Genomic DNA, 14,526 nt, shown 5'->3' with positions numbered 1-14,526 from the left:
TCGACGTTGCGAGTTTTCGAGAGAAAAGTTCTGCGAAAGATTTATGGTCCTTTGCGCGTTGGCCACGGCGAATATCGCATTCGATGGAACGATGAGCTGTACGAGATATACGACGACATTGACATAGTTCAGCGAATTAAAAGACAGCGGCTACGCTGGCTAGGTCATGTTGTCCGGATGGACGAAAACACTCCAGCTCTGAAAGTATTCGACGCTGTACCCGCCGGGGGAAGCAGAGGAAGAGGAAGACCTCCACTCCGTTGGAAGGACCAAGTGGAGAAGGACCTGGCTACGCTTGGAATATCCAATTGGCGCCACGTAGCGAAAAGGAGAAACGACTGGCGCGCTGTTGTTAACTCGGCTATAATCGCGTAAGCGGTGTCTACGCCAATTAAGAAGAAGAAGAAGTTAGGGAAATAGGGATTATAATTGGAAGTATTGGGGTATATTTTGGATACGTCACGTTTAAAGCTCAATCTCCTGGTTTTCAACTAATACTTCATAATCTCGTATTAGCGAAGACAAAACTATATTTTTGTTTGTCTAACGGTAAACCACCTGTCGTGATATTGCTCAAAGGTTTTCGTCGCGTATATATGTATATGTAGTATGTAAAGAGATATGTCACTTATCATTGCGACAAACATATTCCTGATAATTTAGCAATGTGCCGATAGAAATGACAACGAAGATTTGCAGAAGTGGTAAAATTTATTCGCGCTTATGCGTAATTATCAGTATTGGTACTCATGTATATATGTAATCGTTTTTTTTATCTTAAATGTGTCTGGCCTCTCCACAGCGCACAATTAAATTAGTAAAATTTGCTACCGTGACTTTAGTATTACGCTAGACGCGGTACCATTCGGTTTGGGTTGGAAACGTTTTTTACTTCAAAAAAATAAATGTGAGTTTTCAACAAAGTCTAGGGAAGTGTTTTGGTTTCCAGTGATAACGTTTTTACATACTATAATTCCCCTATTTGAGTTATGTTTAAATCACGATTGAAGTATCGAGATATTAAAATACTTTCAACATCAACATCGTGCTTTGTAATGCATGTGATCTGAGCACGCTGAGCACAATACATCCTCTTCTCGCTCTTTTATTTTGCGAACAGAAAATACTCTCTCTTTTTGTGTTTGTCAATATTTAGCACTGGCAAAAATACAGTAGAATATCTAGTAAAGCTTATGGTCGGTTATGTTAGAATTCTAATTGCCTTTTCCTCAACGTCTGGTTAGCTGCCATCTGACATCAATAAACGCTACCTATACTTTGGAACAGAAAAACGTTATTTTTTGAATGCACTGTACTTGTAACTTTTAAAATTGCATTTTTTTTAATATATTTATTTCTTCAATTGCTTATCACCCAAGCCTACGCAAATCACACACATATCAAAAATCCGCTAACGACTACAAAAAGCACGAAATGCCAGGACAAAGTGAAAAACTGAAAGTTTTAGTCACACATCCAGAAATTACACAGGTTGTTATTGACTTATTGTCGCGAGACTATGAAGTAATCAGTTGCCAAAGTGTGCCGCCGACACGTTCGGAGATTCTGGAGAAGTGCAAGGGTGTGCATGCTGTATTGTGGGCCTCGAACCTAAAGCTCGATAAGGAAATAATTGATGCCATAGGTCCACAGCTGAAAGTGATCTCTACTAAATCTGCGGGCATTGATTTTGTAGACGTGGAAGAGTTTAAGCGACGCAAGATACCGCTGGGTCATGTACCATATGTTCAAAACGAGGCAGTGGCAAATATGGCGGTTGGTTTATTGTTGGCAGCAGCGCGTCGTTTCCACGAAGGACGCTTGAAGATTGAGACGTAAGTTTCAGCAATAATATAAATGTGTTTGCCTAATTTTATAATTATTCTTATTACAGCAACAATTGGGAGACCCACACTTTTAACTGGATGTTGGGTCAAGATGTGCGCGACTCGGTAGTGGGTTTCTATGGATTTGGTGGCATCGCCCAAGCGATCGCCAAGCGTCTGTACGGTTTTGACATCGATAGTGTCCTTTACACCACCCGTCGTCGCGTGTCTGAGGAAATTGAGCAGAAGTACAATGCCAAAAAAGTAGATTTCGACACCATGCTTGCTCAGAGTGATTTCGTTATCATTGCTTCACCATTAACTAAGGAGACCGCTGGTGTTTTCAATGCCACTGCTTTTGGTAAAATGAAGAAAACCGCCGTGTTGGTGAATATTGCACGTGGAGGTAAGATGTGATGTGGTGCTTAGGAGATCTCGTGTTATGAATAAATTAAATATTTTTAGGTATTGTAAATCAGCAAGATTTATATGAGGCCCTGAAAACAAATCAGATATTCGCTGCCGGCCTGGATGTGATGACACCAGAACCACTGCCATCGAATGATCCCCTATTGAGCTTGCCAAATGTTGGTGAGTTTTCCAGACCTCTTATCAAACATTTTCACATATACCAGTATTTATTTATTAAATTAGTTCAGGAATATCTTTTAAGAGGCATTACTCACTTTCTAACTTTTTTTTTATGACAATCTTATTCGTATTGGAAATATTCTATCTACATATATGTAGAATATGTCCAATGCTCTTAACTTGAATCAATTAAATGTTTTCCTCGCTTCTCTTCTTTCAGTGGTTATGCCACATTTAGGTTCGGCTATCAAGCGGACACGGGACGATATGTCAATTCTTGCGGCTCAAAATATTTTGCACCAACTTGCTGGTGAAGCAATGCCGGCACCCGCTTATTAAATGACACTGCCATGCCCATGCAACTTGTGGAAATATTAATTTAAACTTGACATTTGAATAAAGACAAATCTACATCACATACATAGTTGTACATGTTGTTCTAAGATGTTTTAGCTCAAAGAATTACTTTTGTCCATACTTCATTCATGTTATAGGTAGAAAATACAAGTACTAAGGTGAGTAGTATGTAGTGACGGTGTTGAGTTTGTTGTAATTCTCGCTCTCCCAACTGAGATAGCTGACAACGCAGAAAACAACAAAAAGACGATCAATGTATATGCCGATAACCATGCGGCAATTAAAGTAATAATATCGCATCACATCACGTCAGAGAATATCCTCGAACGTAGTTGGCTGCCGAAAAGCAGAAAGGCAGAATAAACGAGTATACTAATATCCAGGCTACAATGGAATTTTGCGAAACAAAATAGGTGATGATATTGCAAACAATATCGATATACATATATACGATATACAATGGAATTATTAAGGACTGACAGATAGATATGTGCAATAGCCCTGTAGAAAAGAACACATGCTTTACACTCACAGGCCACAACTTATTGGCATCACATGCGATCCGGATGGGCAGAAGTAACGACGATACATGCAGAAAGTGCAGGGAGAAGTGTGTATATAAATACTTGAGCAGTTGTTGTTTTGATAAGCATTTAAGTTTCGGCAGCTAGATACACCGCCAGCTGATTTAACAGCTGATAACATTTAACAGCGTGCGAAGCTTTCAAAGTTTATGAAACAAATGCTGGCATTGCCAACCTTAACTACTTTTTTATAAAAGAACTGTTGCAAGAGTAAAGCGTTTTCACATGTTTCTCTTCAAAGTTCTCTTTGGCGTACGGAGCGCATCAAGTGGCTGACGGGTCAAGAGTTGCGTGGCTCTGTGGTGGGCTTCTTCGGCTTTTGGCGGTATAAGTTAAGCTAATGCGAAGCGTTTGCAGGGTTGGCAGGAATCGCACGCCACACGAACGTAGGTTTGTTCAAAAAGTATTGCGATTTTTGAATTTCTCAAGGAAGGTAAAAGCTGCATCGAAGGAGGAGCTAAACAAGATCACAAAAAATTGCTGTTTTAAGTTTACTTTGAATAGGACAAAATAGATAATCATGGTATTTATTCATTAATATGTTTAGTTTCTCCTTCGATGCAGTTTTTACCTGTTCAGTCATAACGTAGCGTCATCCTTTCATGGGCCTCTTCAGTTTTGGGAACCACAAAAAGTCACAAAGAGCCAGTATGGGAAATACGGTGGTGACACCATTAATTTGTTGTTTTTGTTATTCGCGCACAAGCAAAATGCGTGAGCAGTGGCATTATCATGGGACAGAAGCCAATTTTGGGTTTTCAAAAATCCGAGCATTTCTGACAGATTTCTACGTGCCAATTGCAACTTGCACAGCATTCCTTATTCACCGTACAACCCCTTGGGAAAAACTCAGGAAGCGCAGCGCCCTTGCAATCTTAGAAAACTGTTAGCAAAACTTACACATTCGATCAAACTTCACGCATTTTTTTCGGTCTTGGGTCATGCGTCAACTATTACTGTAATGAATGAGCTTTGGTTTCCACGTCATAACCATAATCCTTTGATTCGTCACCGGTTACCATCCTATATTATTCTGCTTTCTCTGGCCAAAATCTGGTTCGTCGCGAACTGAGTCCAACATCTTCTGATAATGTCAAGTGAACAATTTTGGCACAAAACAAGCTTTTTTCCAAACCATCGGTCAAAATCGAATGGCACTCGCCAATAGATATGTTTAGTTTCTCAGCAATTTTTCTAAATTTTCAATCGTCGAATGGCCACTACTATTTTCTTCACTTCAATAATTTTTTCATCTTTTCTTGACGTAATAGGGCATCGCTCTTCATATCTTCTCGACCGTGTGGAAACATTTTGTATTACCAATAAACGTTGCTTTTGTCCAAGGTAGCTTCATAGTCTTTCACTTAATTTTCATATCCAAATACAGTATCTACAGCAGGGATGGCAAGACTATCATTAATTAAGTGTTTTTCTTCAAAAACCGATTTAATTGAATCGAATTTCCTGTTCTGATTAATCGAATCATTAATCGATTATTTAACACTATCTTTTGGGAGGAGACAAATTTTTGTGGGGTTATGTGAAGTCGCTTGTCTACGCTCCGATAGCTGCAGAAAGTTGAATGAATTTGGCATCCCTGCAAAACTAATACGGCTGTGTAAAGTGACTTTGAGCAATACCAAAAGCTCCATCAAGATCGGGAAAGACCTCACCGAGCCGTTCGATACCAAGCGATGTTTCAGATAAGGCGACACCCTATTGTGCGACTTCTACAATCTACTCTTGGAGAAGATAATTAGAGCTGCAACAATCTTCTACACGAGTGTACTATTGCTGGCGTTCTTCGATTATATTGATATCGTTGGTTTCATCAACCGTGCCATTAGTTCTGCTTTCTCCAGGTTGGGCTCCTTTGTCGAAATGGGACTGTTCACTTACGAAAGCAAAACGAAATGTCATCAAAAAAATAATCGTCGCACTCGCGACTTGGCTCCCACGTCACTGTTGCCAGTCATAACTTGGAAGTCGTATATAATTTCGTCTATCTTAGAACCAGCATTAACACTAACAATAATGTCAGCTTCGAAATCCAATAGACAGAGCACGCATGTAGCTTGTAAGAGTAGACAATTGAGAAGTAAAGTCCTCTCACGACGTACGAAGAGCAAACTCTAAAGTTACTCATCATCCGCGTCCTGCTTTATGGTGCACAGGCATGGACGATGACAATATCTGATGAGTTGATGTTACGAGCTTTTGGTAACGGCGACTACCGCAGTCGATGGATCCATGAGATATACGAAGCAAATTAAGAGATTTTTAAAAATAAAAAAATTTTAGAATAGGTGTATAACATTTTACTATAGCACAGCATTTGGAAAATGTCATTCAGTTTTCGAATGCAGTGAAATGATTTTTTTAAGGTCGCCTTTCTAGCCGTAAACCAGAAAAATTACTGAACACTTGCGAGTGACACTTTCTTTTTTGCAGTGCAAATTCTATGAAAAACCTAATCGCAAAATCATGAATGGCATGCCAATTGCTAGACATGTACATACATATATGAATAAGATTGACAGGGCTCTTCACCACAAGTGGGTGCACCTAAGTTGTCACTACTTATATTATAACACACTCAAAGTAGAAACATTGTATTTTCATAGCTGTATGATTGGAGAAAAAATTTTATATTTTTTTGTACAAAAAATTTGAAAAAGTATAAGTTCATTTTAGTAAATCATATGAATAAAAAAAAGTGTTTGAAACCGCCTTATCTTATTCGAGTTGAATAAGTTCAATAAGTTGTAACAACCAATTTTCATTTCACTTAGTTACATAGTATTTCGGTCGAAATAGGTAGACAATAGATAATTACTCCAATAAGTAAGAAAATAAACATGGAAACAGATTAAAAAACGTTTTGTGATTGGTAGTATTGGAGTCCTTAGTAATAAACAGTTTGTTTCGAGCTGTCCTACCATGAAAATTAGCTTTGAGTAGAATCTTTCTTATTCTTTCTGGATTGCATGACTTACCAAGCACTGTCTCAACCTCTTGGGTCAGGTCCGGACCACTTCTAATTGGGATACTTCAGTTTTGCAGCTCAATCTTCTAGTTTTCAACTATTGCTTTATATTTTCGTAATAGCAAAGACAAAATCATGTTTGTCTTTGTTGAACTGTTCTTTGTAGTATAATGACTATCGAGATTACAAGACGAGTTTATATGCGTGTTCCAAGAGGTTACTATTTTTGCTTTTAATGCCGTCGTACTATTTATATAGTAAGTGTGGTGAAATTCATATGTGACTGGTATAGCCACTAAAACACTTCCTCTTTCCAACAAGGCAAGTCTGTTATTACATCAGTTTATACTCTCACTGATATCAGAGTGGCCTAAGATTTTGTTGACGGCATTAAGCTAATTGGCTCTCTTATCTCACTAATGTTCGAATGTTATACCATGTTCAGACCGACACTTAATCACACGATTTCGGCTGTTGAATGAATTGTGCCACTAATCTTAAAAATTTATCAAGATTTCGCCATACAAAAATAACAGTTCCAAATCACTTTATTGAAATGATTTGAAACTGATCCACGCTAAATCTCTCTGTGCGACTCTGATTTTGCGCAATCTACTTGTCAGCACTGGAAATCTGTTACATTATCACAGCTGATTTAGACACTACAAAGGGAAAAAAATGTAAACAAACAATTTTTTTTTAAAGCAATGAGTCTAATTTCATCTGAAAATCGACTTAACAAATGAAAAAATGCATCCTTTATTTAGAAATAATATATGGAAAATATTAAAAAAAACCGTCTTTTTATTTCAAAATACTATATGACAATCTTTTCTTTTGATAAATATTAAGCGATGTGAATTCTTGAATGACAATAACAGCTGTTTTTTGATCTTTCTAACGGCAGTGAGAACACTGTTGGGTTATGAAATGCTTAAATATAATCTAATCTTTTAAATTTTCGGTCTGAACATGGTATTAATGTTAACTGATAAACCTAAAGAAATAACGAAGAAAGTCAACAGCACACAAAAGCATTGGGTGAGAACTATCATAACTTTAAATAGTTGGGGGTAACGTTTACATAAACACTCCAACGGTGATTTCTATTTTTAAAACTGATAAGCAAATCACCTGTGCCAGATGTTAGCCAACTAATAAAGTTTTTTGCCAAGTATATGTATGTATGTATATAAGGAGACAAACACATTATTGGTGATTGAGCGATCAATCGGTAGAAGTGATAACCAATCTGTAGATGCTTTCAATTTGCAGAAGGGGTAAAATTTATTCGCACTTATGCATAGTTATCAGTGATAGGTACTTACTATATGTATATATCTAATCGCTTTTTTATCTTAAATGTGCACAGCTTAAACAGCGCACAATTAAATTAGTGGATTTGCTACTGTGACTTTAGTATTACGCTGGACGCGGTGTCACTCGGTTGGGTTGGGAACGTTTCTTACTTCAAAAAAAAAAAAATAAATAAATGTGAGTTTTCAGCAAAGTCTTGGGTAGTGTTTGAGGTTATTACGTTTTTACATAATATACTTCCGCTAATTGAATTATATGTCAGACCACGGATGAAGTATCGAGATACAAAAATGATTTCAAGTTTAAGATTTCTTAACATCAGAATCGTGCTTTGTAATGCAAGTGATCTAATAGAACTTAGAGCGCAAAACAGATTCCACCTTTTATTTTTCTAACAGATAATTCTCTCCCTTGGTGGTTTTTGGTCGGTTGTGTAAGCCCCTAAGATATCTGATATATAAAAATAATAATCGCTTAAAGTGAAGCGCGAACTTCATAAATCTTTTAACATTACCTTTTTCCCTCATACATTCCTACAGTTCCTCTTTACCTAACACTACCCGAATCACTAACGACTACAAGAAGTACGCGTTGGAAATGCCAGAACAAAGTGAAAAGCTCAAAATTTTAGTCACACATCCATTAACTCCGCAGGCTGCTATTGACTTATTGTCGCGTGACTATGAGGTAATCTTTTGCCAAAGTGTGCCGCCGATACGTTCGGAGATTCTGGAGAAATGCAACGGTGTGCATGCTGTATTATGGGCCACGCATCTTCCCCTCGATAAAGGTATACTTGATGCCATAGGTCCACAGCTGAAAGTGGTCTCCACTAGATCGGGGGGCACTGATTTTGTGGACGTGGAAGAGTTTAAGCAACGCAAGATACTGCTGGGTCATACTCCTTGCGTTCAAAACGATGCAGTGGCAAATATGGCGGTTGGTTTGTTGCTGGCAGCAGCGCGTCGTTTCCACGAAGGACGCTTGAAGATCGAAACGTAAGTTTCAGCAATAACATAAATGTGTTTCCTAATTGTCTACTTATTCTTATTACAGCAACAATTGGGAGACCTACACTCTAAACTGGATGTTGGGTCAGGATCTGCGCGACTCGGTAGTGGGTTTTTATGGATTTGGTGGTATCGGCCAGGCGATCGCCAAGCGTCTATCCGGTTTTGACATCGACAGTGTCCTATACACCACACGTAGTCGTGTTTCTGAGGAAATTGAGCAGAAGTACAATGCTAAGAAAGTAGATTTCGACACCATGCTTGCTCAGAGTGATTTCGTTATCATTGCTTCACCATTGACTAAGGAGACCGCTGGTGTTTTCAATGCCACTGCTTTTGGTAAAATGAAGAAAACCGCCGTGTTGGTGAATATTGCACGTGGAGGTAAGACGTGATGTGCTGCTTAGACGTTCGTGTTCTGATTCAATTAAATATTTTTAGGTATTGTAAATCACCAAGATTTATATGAGGCCCTGAAAACAAATCAAATTTTCGCTGCCGGCCTGGATGCGATGACCCCAGAACCACTGCCCCCGAATGATCCCCTGTTGAGTTTGCCAAATGTTGGTGAGTTTTCTACACCTCGTTTCAAACAGTTTCATATCTATTTAATTATTAAGGTAGTTCAAGAACACCTTTTATTGAAGCATTACTCACTTTCTAAAATATTTTTGAGAATCATTTTCGTATTTGAAATATTCTATCTAAATGCGAAACATGTTCTAACCTATTACCGTCAATCAATTAAATGTTTTCCTCGCTTTTCTTCCTTTAGTGCTTATGCCTCATTTAGGTTCGGCTACCAAACGTACACGGGACGACATCGCAGTTCTTGCCGCCAAAAATATTTTGCACGGACTTACTGGTAAACCAATGCCGGCACCGGTATATTAAATATCCCTGCAACTTATATAATTAGTAAATTAGACTTGAGAATTTATTGGAGTCATATCTGTATACTAGGTAAAGTTGTATATCTTGTTGGAAACAGAACAGAATAAAATAATTATTTCTGGCTATTTTCTTTCGGACTATTTTTGTACTAATATATTCGATATACATATGAACCAGTTATAAATGGTTTTTAGCCTCGAGGGTTCTTTCGTTCATACTTTGTTTCATTTTAGCCAAAAGATAGTTTTGTTCGTGGTGCCAAGCGTTAGTTATCAGTAGTATGGGGTAATGAGTAGAGTTGAGTTTTTCACAAATTTTCGTCTCCCAACCGAGATTTCAGTGAAAGTTATTGGGACAGAAGTCTAATGCATCAGTAGATCCAGAGTAACATCTAACTGGACAGCAAAGCATCATCAGGGCTGTATTCACATTTTACATGCCGGTCAGAAGTGTCGTGGGAAACAATGTAGGATAGGTGACGGTTGCCAGAAACAAGCAACTTCACTTCTGCTGACTTCTAGATAACAAAGTCATCGAGGTCAATGAGATAGTGGACTAGATTGGCAGTACGGCTGTTACACGAAAACGTTATCAGCATTGGAAACTCCATGCATTGATGATGAGTTGGACAGAAGCATGGCAAGGGAAATCAAAACTCGATGGCACGATCTACCTGGGTGCAAAACTGAAAACGTTGTGTATAAAGCGATAAATCGGAAATATGTATACAAAGTTCTTTCCGCTACTGGATAGAAGGGGCTATAGGAACATGATGGGAAGCTCACACTCACATGATGGGAAGCTTACACTCTGGTAGCGGCACACGCCTGCAGAATGACGTAGATCGAGAAGCCAGCCAGTAACAACGAAGCATTTCTTATCCTTCGTTGGCAAGGCGACATGAGGAAGAGACATCGTTAGTGAGGTCAAGGAATCTGTTGGCGCAAAGCAGGCATATAAAAGGATGACTACTCTGTTTGGACTTTGTAACGGAAAGGGCCAAAAGTGGATTATGCGTGACTCATTGGCCTACCAGTTTAACGTAACCCAACCTATTGGAACAACGGAACCTAACCTATTGAGATCGAAATCAAGGTAGCTGCGAAATTTTCATGCAAGAGTGAATTTGCCATAAGAAGAGTCTAAAAACTATTGGACTAACCAGTAATATTATATCCAACAGATGCCATTTTATTAATACTAAAACTTTATTCGCTTGTGTCATTCTCCTTCAATTGGAATGGCAAAAATACCGCGTCCCATTCATCACGTTGCAAAGCTTTTAAATACCGGCGCCGCTGCTCGAGCACCTTATCCAACAATTCCGGTTCATGTTTCTGCGCCACCTCCAGAGCACGCTGCCAATTGTGCATGCGTAAGCAGAGCGCAACAGCTTCAGAGAATTTCTTGTTGTGCAATAAAATTGTCTCCGCTTCGATCAGACGGCCGAGCATTAGCGAGTTCTCCGCCATTTGTTCTGGGCTTGCAGAAGGTAACTCCTAAAAAGCAGTGTTTTCGTTATATTGAGCCGCAGCAATCAAAATCATTTAACTGTACCTTTATGTATTGCAGATAGCTGACTTTGTCGATCTGTAGTGCGGCCGAATATGCCTCCTCGCTGATCTGCAGTTGATTCTTGCGCGTTGCGATGGCCGCCAGCGTCGCCCAGAGGTTGCCACTTTGTACCAGGCGGCAAATCTTTAAAGCCTGTTGCCACTGCCCCTCCATCAGCGTGCGATGCAAAATTTCACAATAGATGTTCACATTAATGGGCAGCAGCGCGCCGGCGCAGCGGAATGTTACGATGGCGTCCTCGAAGGACTCCAATGTGATGTTTTTACCGAATTCACTAAAATTGAAAATATTGCGTGATTGGGCGGCAGAACCCAGTAACTAAACTCACTCACGTGGCATCTACGGTGACCGTTGTTAATGCGATCAGCGTTGGATCGGCGGCACCCTCGCCCGGACAATACCAAATGCTGTAGCAGGTATCGTGTACACCTACCAAAATATTCGACTCGCTACCCCACATAACGGTCGTCACTTGTGTGCCGATTTTGTAAATTTCTCCACTGTTATTTATGCGTCCGTTTATGCCGCGTTCGGCGTTGCCATTCACACCAGCTACTGCGCCTAAACCATTGCCGCCGCCTACGCCACCGCTGCCAGCTCCGGCACTGCTATTCAAATTACGTGTCTCGGTGATGTACAATTCGCGATTATTATCGATTAGCACGACATATTGGTCATCAAGTGTGCCGGCGCGACATGCGGAGATCTCGGCAATCTGAGTTTTAGCGCGTATCGAATGTGGTTCATATTGCCGTGAAGCGCCTGGCACCAGATCGAAGATGTGAATCACTTCATAAGAAAATGAAAGAGTAGTTACTGGAAAAAATTGCTAAATATATTTCTACTACTCACCGGTGTTATCAGAGTTATCGCGTATTGCTAAAACATCCAGACCGAGCGATATCGCGCGCCATGTAAGTAGTGGTACTTGTGCTTGTAAACCGGGGTAACGTGGATTCAAGTGCAAACGTCCCGTGTAAGTGTACACCCAAATCGATGTGGCGTCCAAGACCATGAAGAATCTAAATCCAAAGAAGGTTTGACGTTAATACTCGAGTTCGTGATAAGCCAAAGTAGTTAAATCAACAAAAAAATGTAGAGTGCCTGAAAGCCAGACTGTCAGAGTGCCAGAGTATAAAAAAAAAGTAAAGTTCTACAAATATTTAAAGAAGAGCCAAGCGTACTCACTTCTTGCCCACTTCAATCACACGTACGTCTGTCCTGCCATCGATAATTATCGGCGTATTGATATATTTCTCATTATAAATATGCAATTGATTCGATGTGGCTACAATCAAGTGTCCATAACCCAAACCAAAATTAATGACGCGTTCGGGAAAGTCTAAAACATCGCTGCTACTATTCGTGATATCCTGTAGAACAATGGTTTTGCGACCCGTGGTTGTCGCCTTCAGATTCCGCGAGATCAATTGGCGCTCAACGATATAACCAACCACGAGATTGCCTGTAGAAGTGCCACAAGCCACTTGTGTGCCATCCGATGACCAAGACATCGCGTAGAAGGAACCGACAGCGGGCTCACTGAAACGACTGCTGCTGTATGACCACTGGAAGAGTAGAAAGGATACAGAAAAAGGCAAATGAAATGAAAATATCTGGATAACGAGAATGTGCGTTCTTATAAATATTTAGACGAAGAAAGCCTCCAGATCCATCAAGAGGCGGCCAGATTGTGAAGTGGAATGTATTGAGATACCACTCCAAAACAGCCGAATTTAACACGCCGTTCAAATGGTACTACTTACCCCAGCGCTGGAGCACAGTTTCAGCATATTAAACGATCCCACCAGAAGTACATCCTTCTCAGAATTGAAGCAAACTGATGTTATAGCATATTCCTCTGTGGAGCTTGTGAACAAATTAGCGCCTTGTGCGTCCCAAATCTTGAAGCGAAAGTCTTCGCCACCTGAGGCGATTATATTCGAATGCGTGGACCAGCTTAGTGATAAAACGAGGCCATCATGAGCACGCCACTGTAAACATATTACTATGAGTACTTCTACGCATATTTATCACATATTTTACTATATTCTTTTTTAGCCCCACCTACCCTTGTTAACTTGCTATTCGCTGCCAGCGGTTTGATAGACATATAGCAGCCCTGACTGAAAACGATCGAAGTAGAATTGGGCGCCCAACGCGCACAGCTAATAGCTTCATCGCTCTGTATGACAGTGGAGCGCAGCATGCCGGAGCGCGACCATATCTTGATAACGCCATCCTCGCCGGCTACAAATTTATATTATATTAAGAGGGAAAAATCGGTACAAAATCTTGAGGAACTCAAGAGAAAAAGCGTACCTGTGAGTAGCCCTGCGCCATCCGGGCTCCAACGTCCAGTGCTTATTGCTGCGCTATGCGCTGAAATATTCCGCTCGACGCGCGCGCTTTTGTTCAGTATGATGAAGCGGCCGTCATTGCTGCAGATGAGTAGCGTATCACTGCCCTTGCCACCACCGCTGCTGCGTCCACCCAGCAGGAGCCAATGCAAGTCGGTGGGTATGAAGTCATCCGGCAGTTTGGCGACCTCCACTGAATCGCGCGTGACGGCGCTCCATTTGTAGATCTGGTGATCATCACTGTTTCAGCACAAGAAGACAGGTAGAGGAAAAATTATTCGAGTAACAACAACTACAGCTTGATTTCAATTACTACCTAATCGACTCTATTTATTTAGGAAATGTTTTACATTCAATTGCAACCAATTTGTAGCAATACCATGCCCTTCCTACCTGACAAAGTAGATTTCTTCATTGCTGCTCCAGTCCACACTGCTCAACGGTATAATATTCGACTTTTCATTATTTTCCTTCTCTTTGTGTCCACTCGTGGTTCTTTGCGTTGCCGAGTTTCGTAATCGAAAATCCACATTATTACTAACCGAAGTTCGCTTGCAAATTTCAGTTTTTAAGCGCATCTTGGAAAATGTACCGTGAACTTCATCAAAACTTTTCACACACTAATTTTTTTTTCAAGCAGTTGATTTGTTTGGTCAGTGACGTTGCCATAGCGACTCTATTACAATTTTAAGGGAAGCAACCCCTGTTGGTTAGACCGAGTACCTGCCACCTGTTGCCTCATTCAACTATGGTAAATATTACCAGCCATTTCTCAGTACAGTGTGTATATGTTTATGGTAAATATTCGTGAATTATAAATGCAACGAAGTGTTGACCCCTATAAAAAGACCACATAGAGGTTTAATTAATATTTAAGCTGTTCGCCGATCAGGAATCAAGTTTAAGGCAATACTTTGAAACCTCGCTTTTTATTGGAAAGTAATATTCGTACATCATGGAGAGAACTAACAGAGACCAAGAAAAGAGTTTAAATATCTCAAAGCATTATAGCTGAATCCACCAAAC

The 14,526-nt window shown here is 40.0% G+C and overlaps 3 protein-coding genes across 7 annotated transcripts; 2 read left to right on the top strand and 1 right to left on the bottom strand.

Annotated features, from left to right (window-relative positions):
- Positions 1-844: 844 nt before the first annotated feature.
- LOC126753295 (glyoxylate reductase/hydroxypyruvate reductase-like) lies at positions 845-2,879 on the top strand. The gene is made up of 5 exons (XM_050464633.1): positions 845-907; positions 1,380-1,835; positions 1,895-2,232; positions 2,292-2,417; positions 2,638-2,879. The coding sequence occupies exons 2-5, from the start codon at positions 1,435-1,437 to the stop codon at positions 2,754-2,756; spliced, it is 984 nt and encodes a 327-aa protein (XP_050320590.1). The 5' UTR covers positions 845-907; positions 1,380-1,434; the 3' UTR covers positions 2,757-2,879.
- On the top strand, positions 871-9,702 carry LOC126753289 (glyoxylate reductase/hydroxypyruvate reductase-like). Of its 5 annotated transcripts, none has more exons than XM_050464619.1 (5): positions 871-907; positions 8,201-8,659; positions 8,718-9,055; positions 9,113-9,238; positions 9,447-9,702. In XM_050464619.1, the coding sequence occupies exons 2-5, from the start codon at positions 8,259-8,261 to the stop codon at positions 9,563-9,565; spliced, it is 984 nt and encodes a 327-aa protein (XP_050320576.1). In that variant the 5' UTR covers positions 871-907; positions 8,201-8,258; the 3' UTR covers positions 9,566-9,702. The 5 variants fall into 5 exon arrangements, with proteins under 5 accessions (XP_050320576.1, XP_050320577.1, XP_050320575.1 ...); XM_050464620.1 differs by lacking the exon at positions 871-907 and adding an exon at positions 7,121-7,385; XM_050464618.1 differs by lacking the exon at positions 871-907 and adding an exon at positions 7,561-7,664.
- Positions 9,703-10,723: 1,021 nt separating this feature from the next.
- Positions 10,724-14,185, bottom strand: LOC126753264 (intraflagellar transport protein 80 homolog). Its single transcript, XM_050464537.1, has 9 exons — positions 13,894-14,185; positions 13,463-13,740; positions 13,212-13,390; positions 12,907-13,134; positions 12,329-12,708; positions 11,993-12,162; positions 11,473-11,929; positions 11,123-11,414; positions 10,724-11,064 (listed from the first exon to the last, which is right to left on the bottom strand). The coding sequence occupies exons 1-9, from the start codon at positions 14,076-14,078 to the stop codon at positions 10,774-10,776; spliced, it is 2,460 nt and encodes an 819-aa protein (XP_050320494.1). The 5' UTR covers positions 14,079-14,185; the 3' UTR covers positions 10,724-10,773.
- Between the last annotated feature and the right edge of the window lie 341 nt (positions 14,186-14,526).

This window comes from Bactrocera neohumeralis, chromosome 3, assembly GCF_024586455.1.
Source record: "Bactrocera neohumeralis isolate Rockhampton chromosome 3, APGP_CSIRO_Bneo_wtdbg2-racon-allhic-juicebox.fasta_v2, whole genome shotgun sequence".
In the NCBI taxonomy this organism is placed as follows: Eukaryota; Metazoa; Arthropoda; class Insecta; order Diptera; family Tephritidae; genus Bactrocera; species Bactrocera neohumeralis.
Note: the sequence above shows the minus strand (reverse complement) of the source record. Positions and strands in the feature narration are given on the sequence as shown.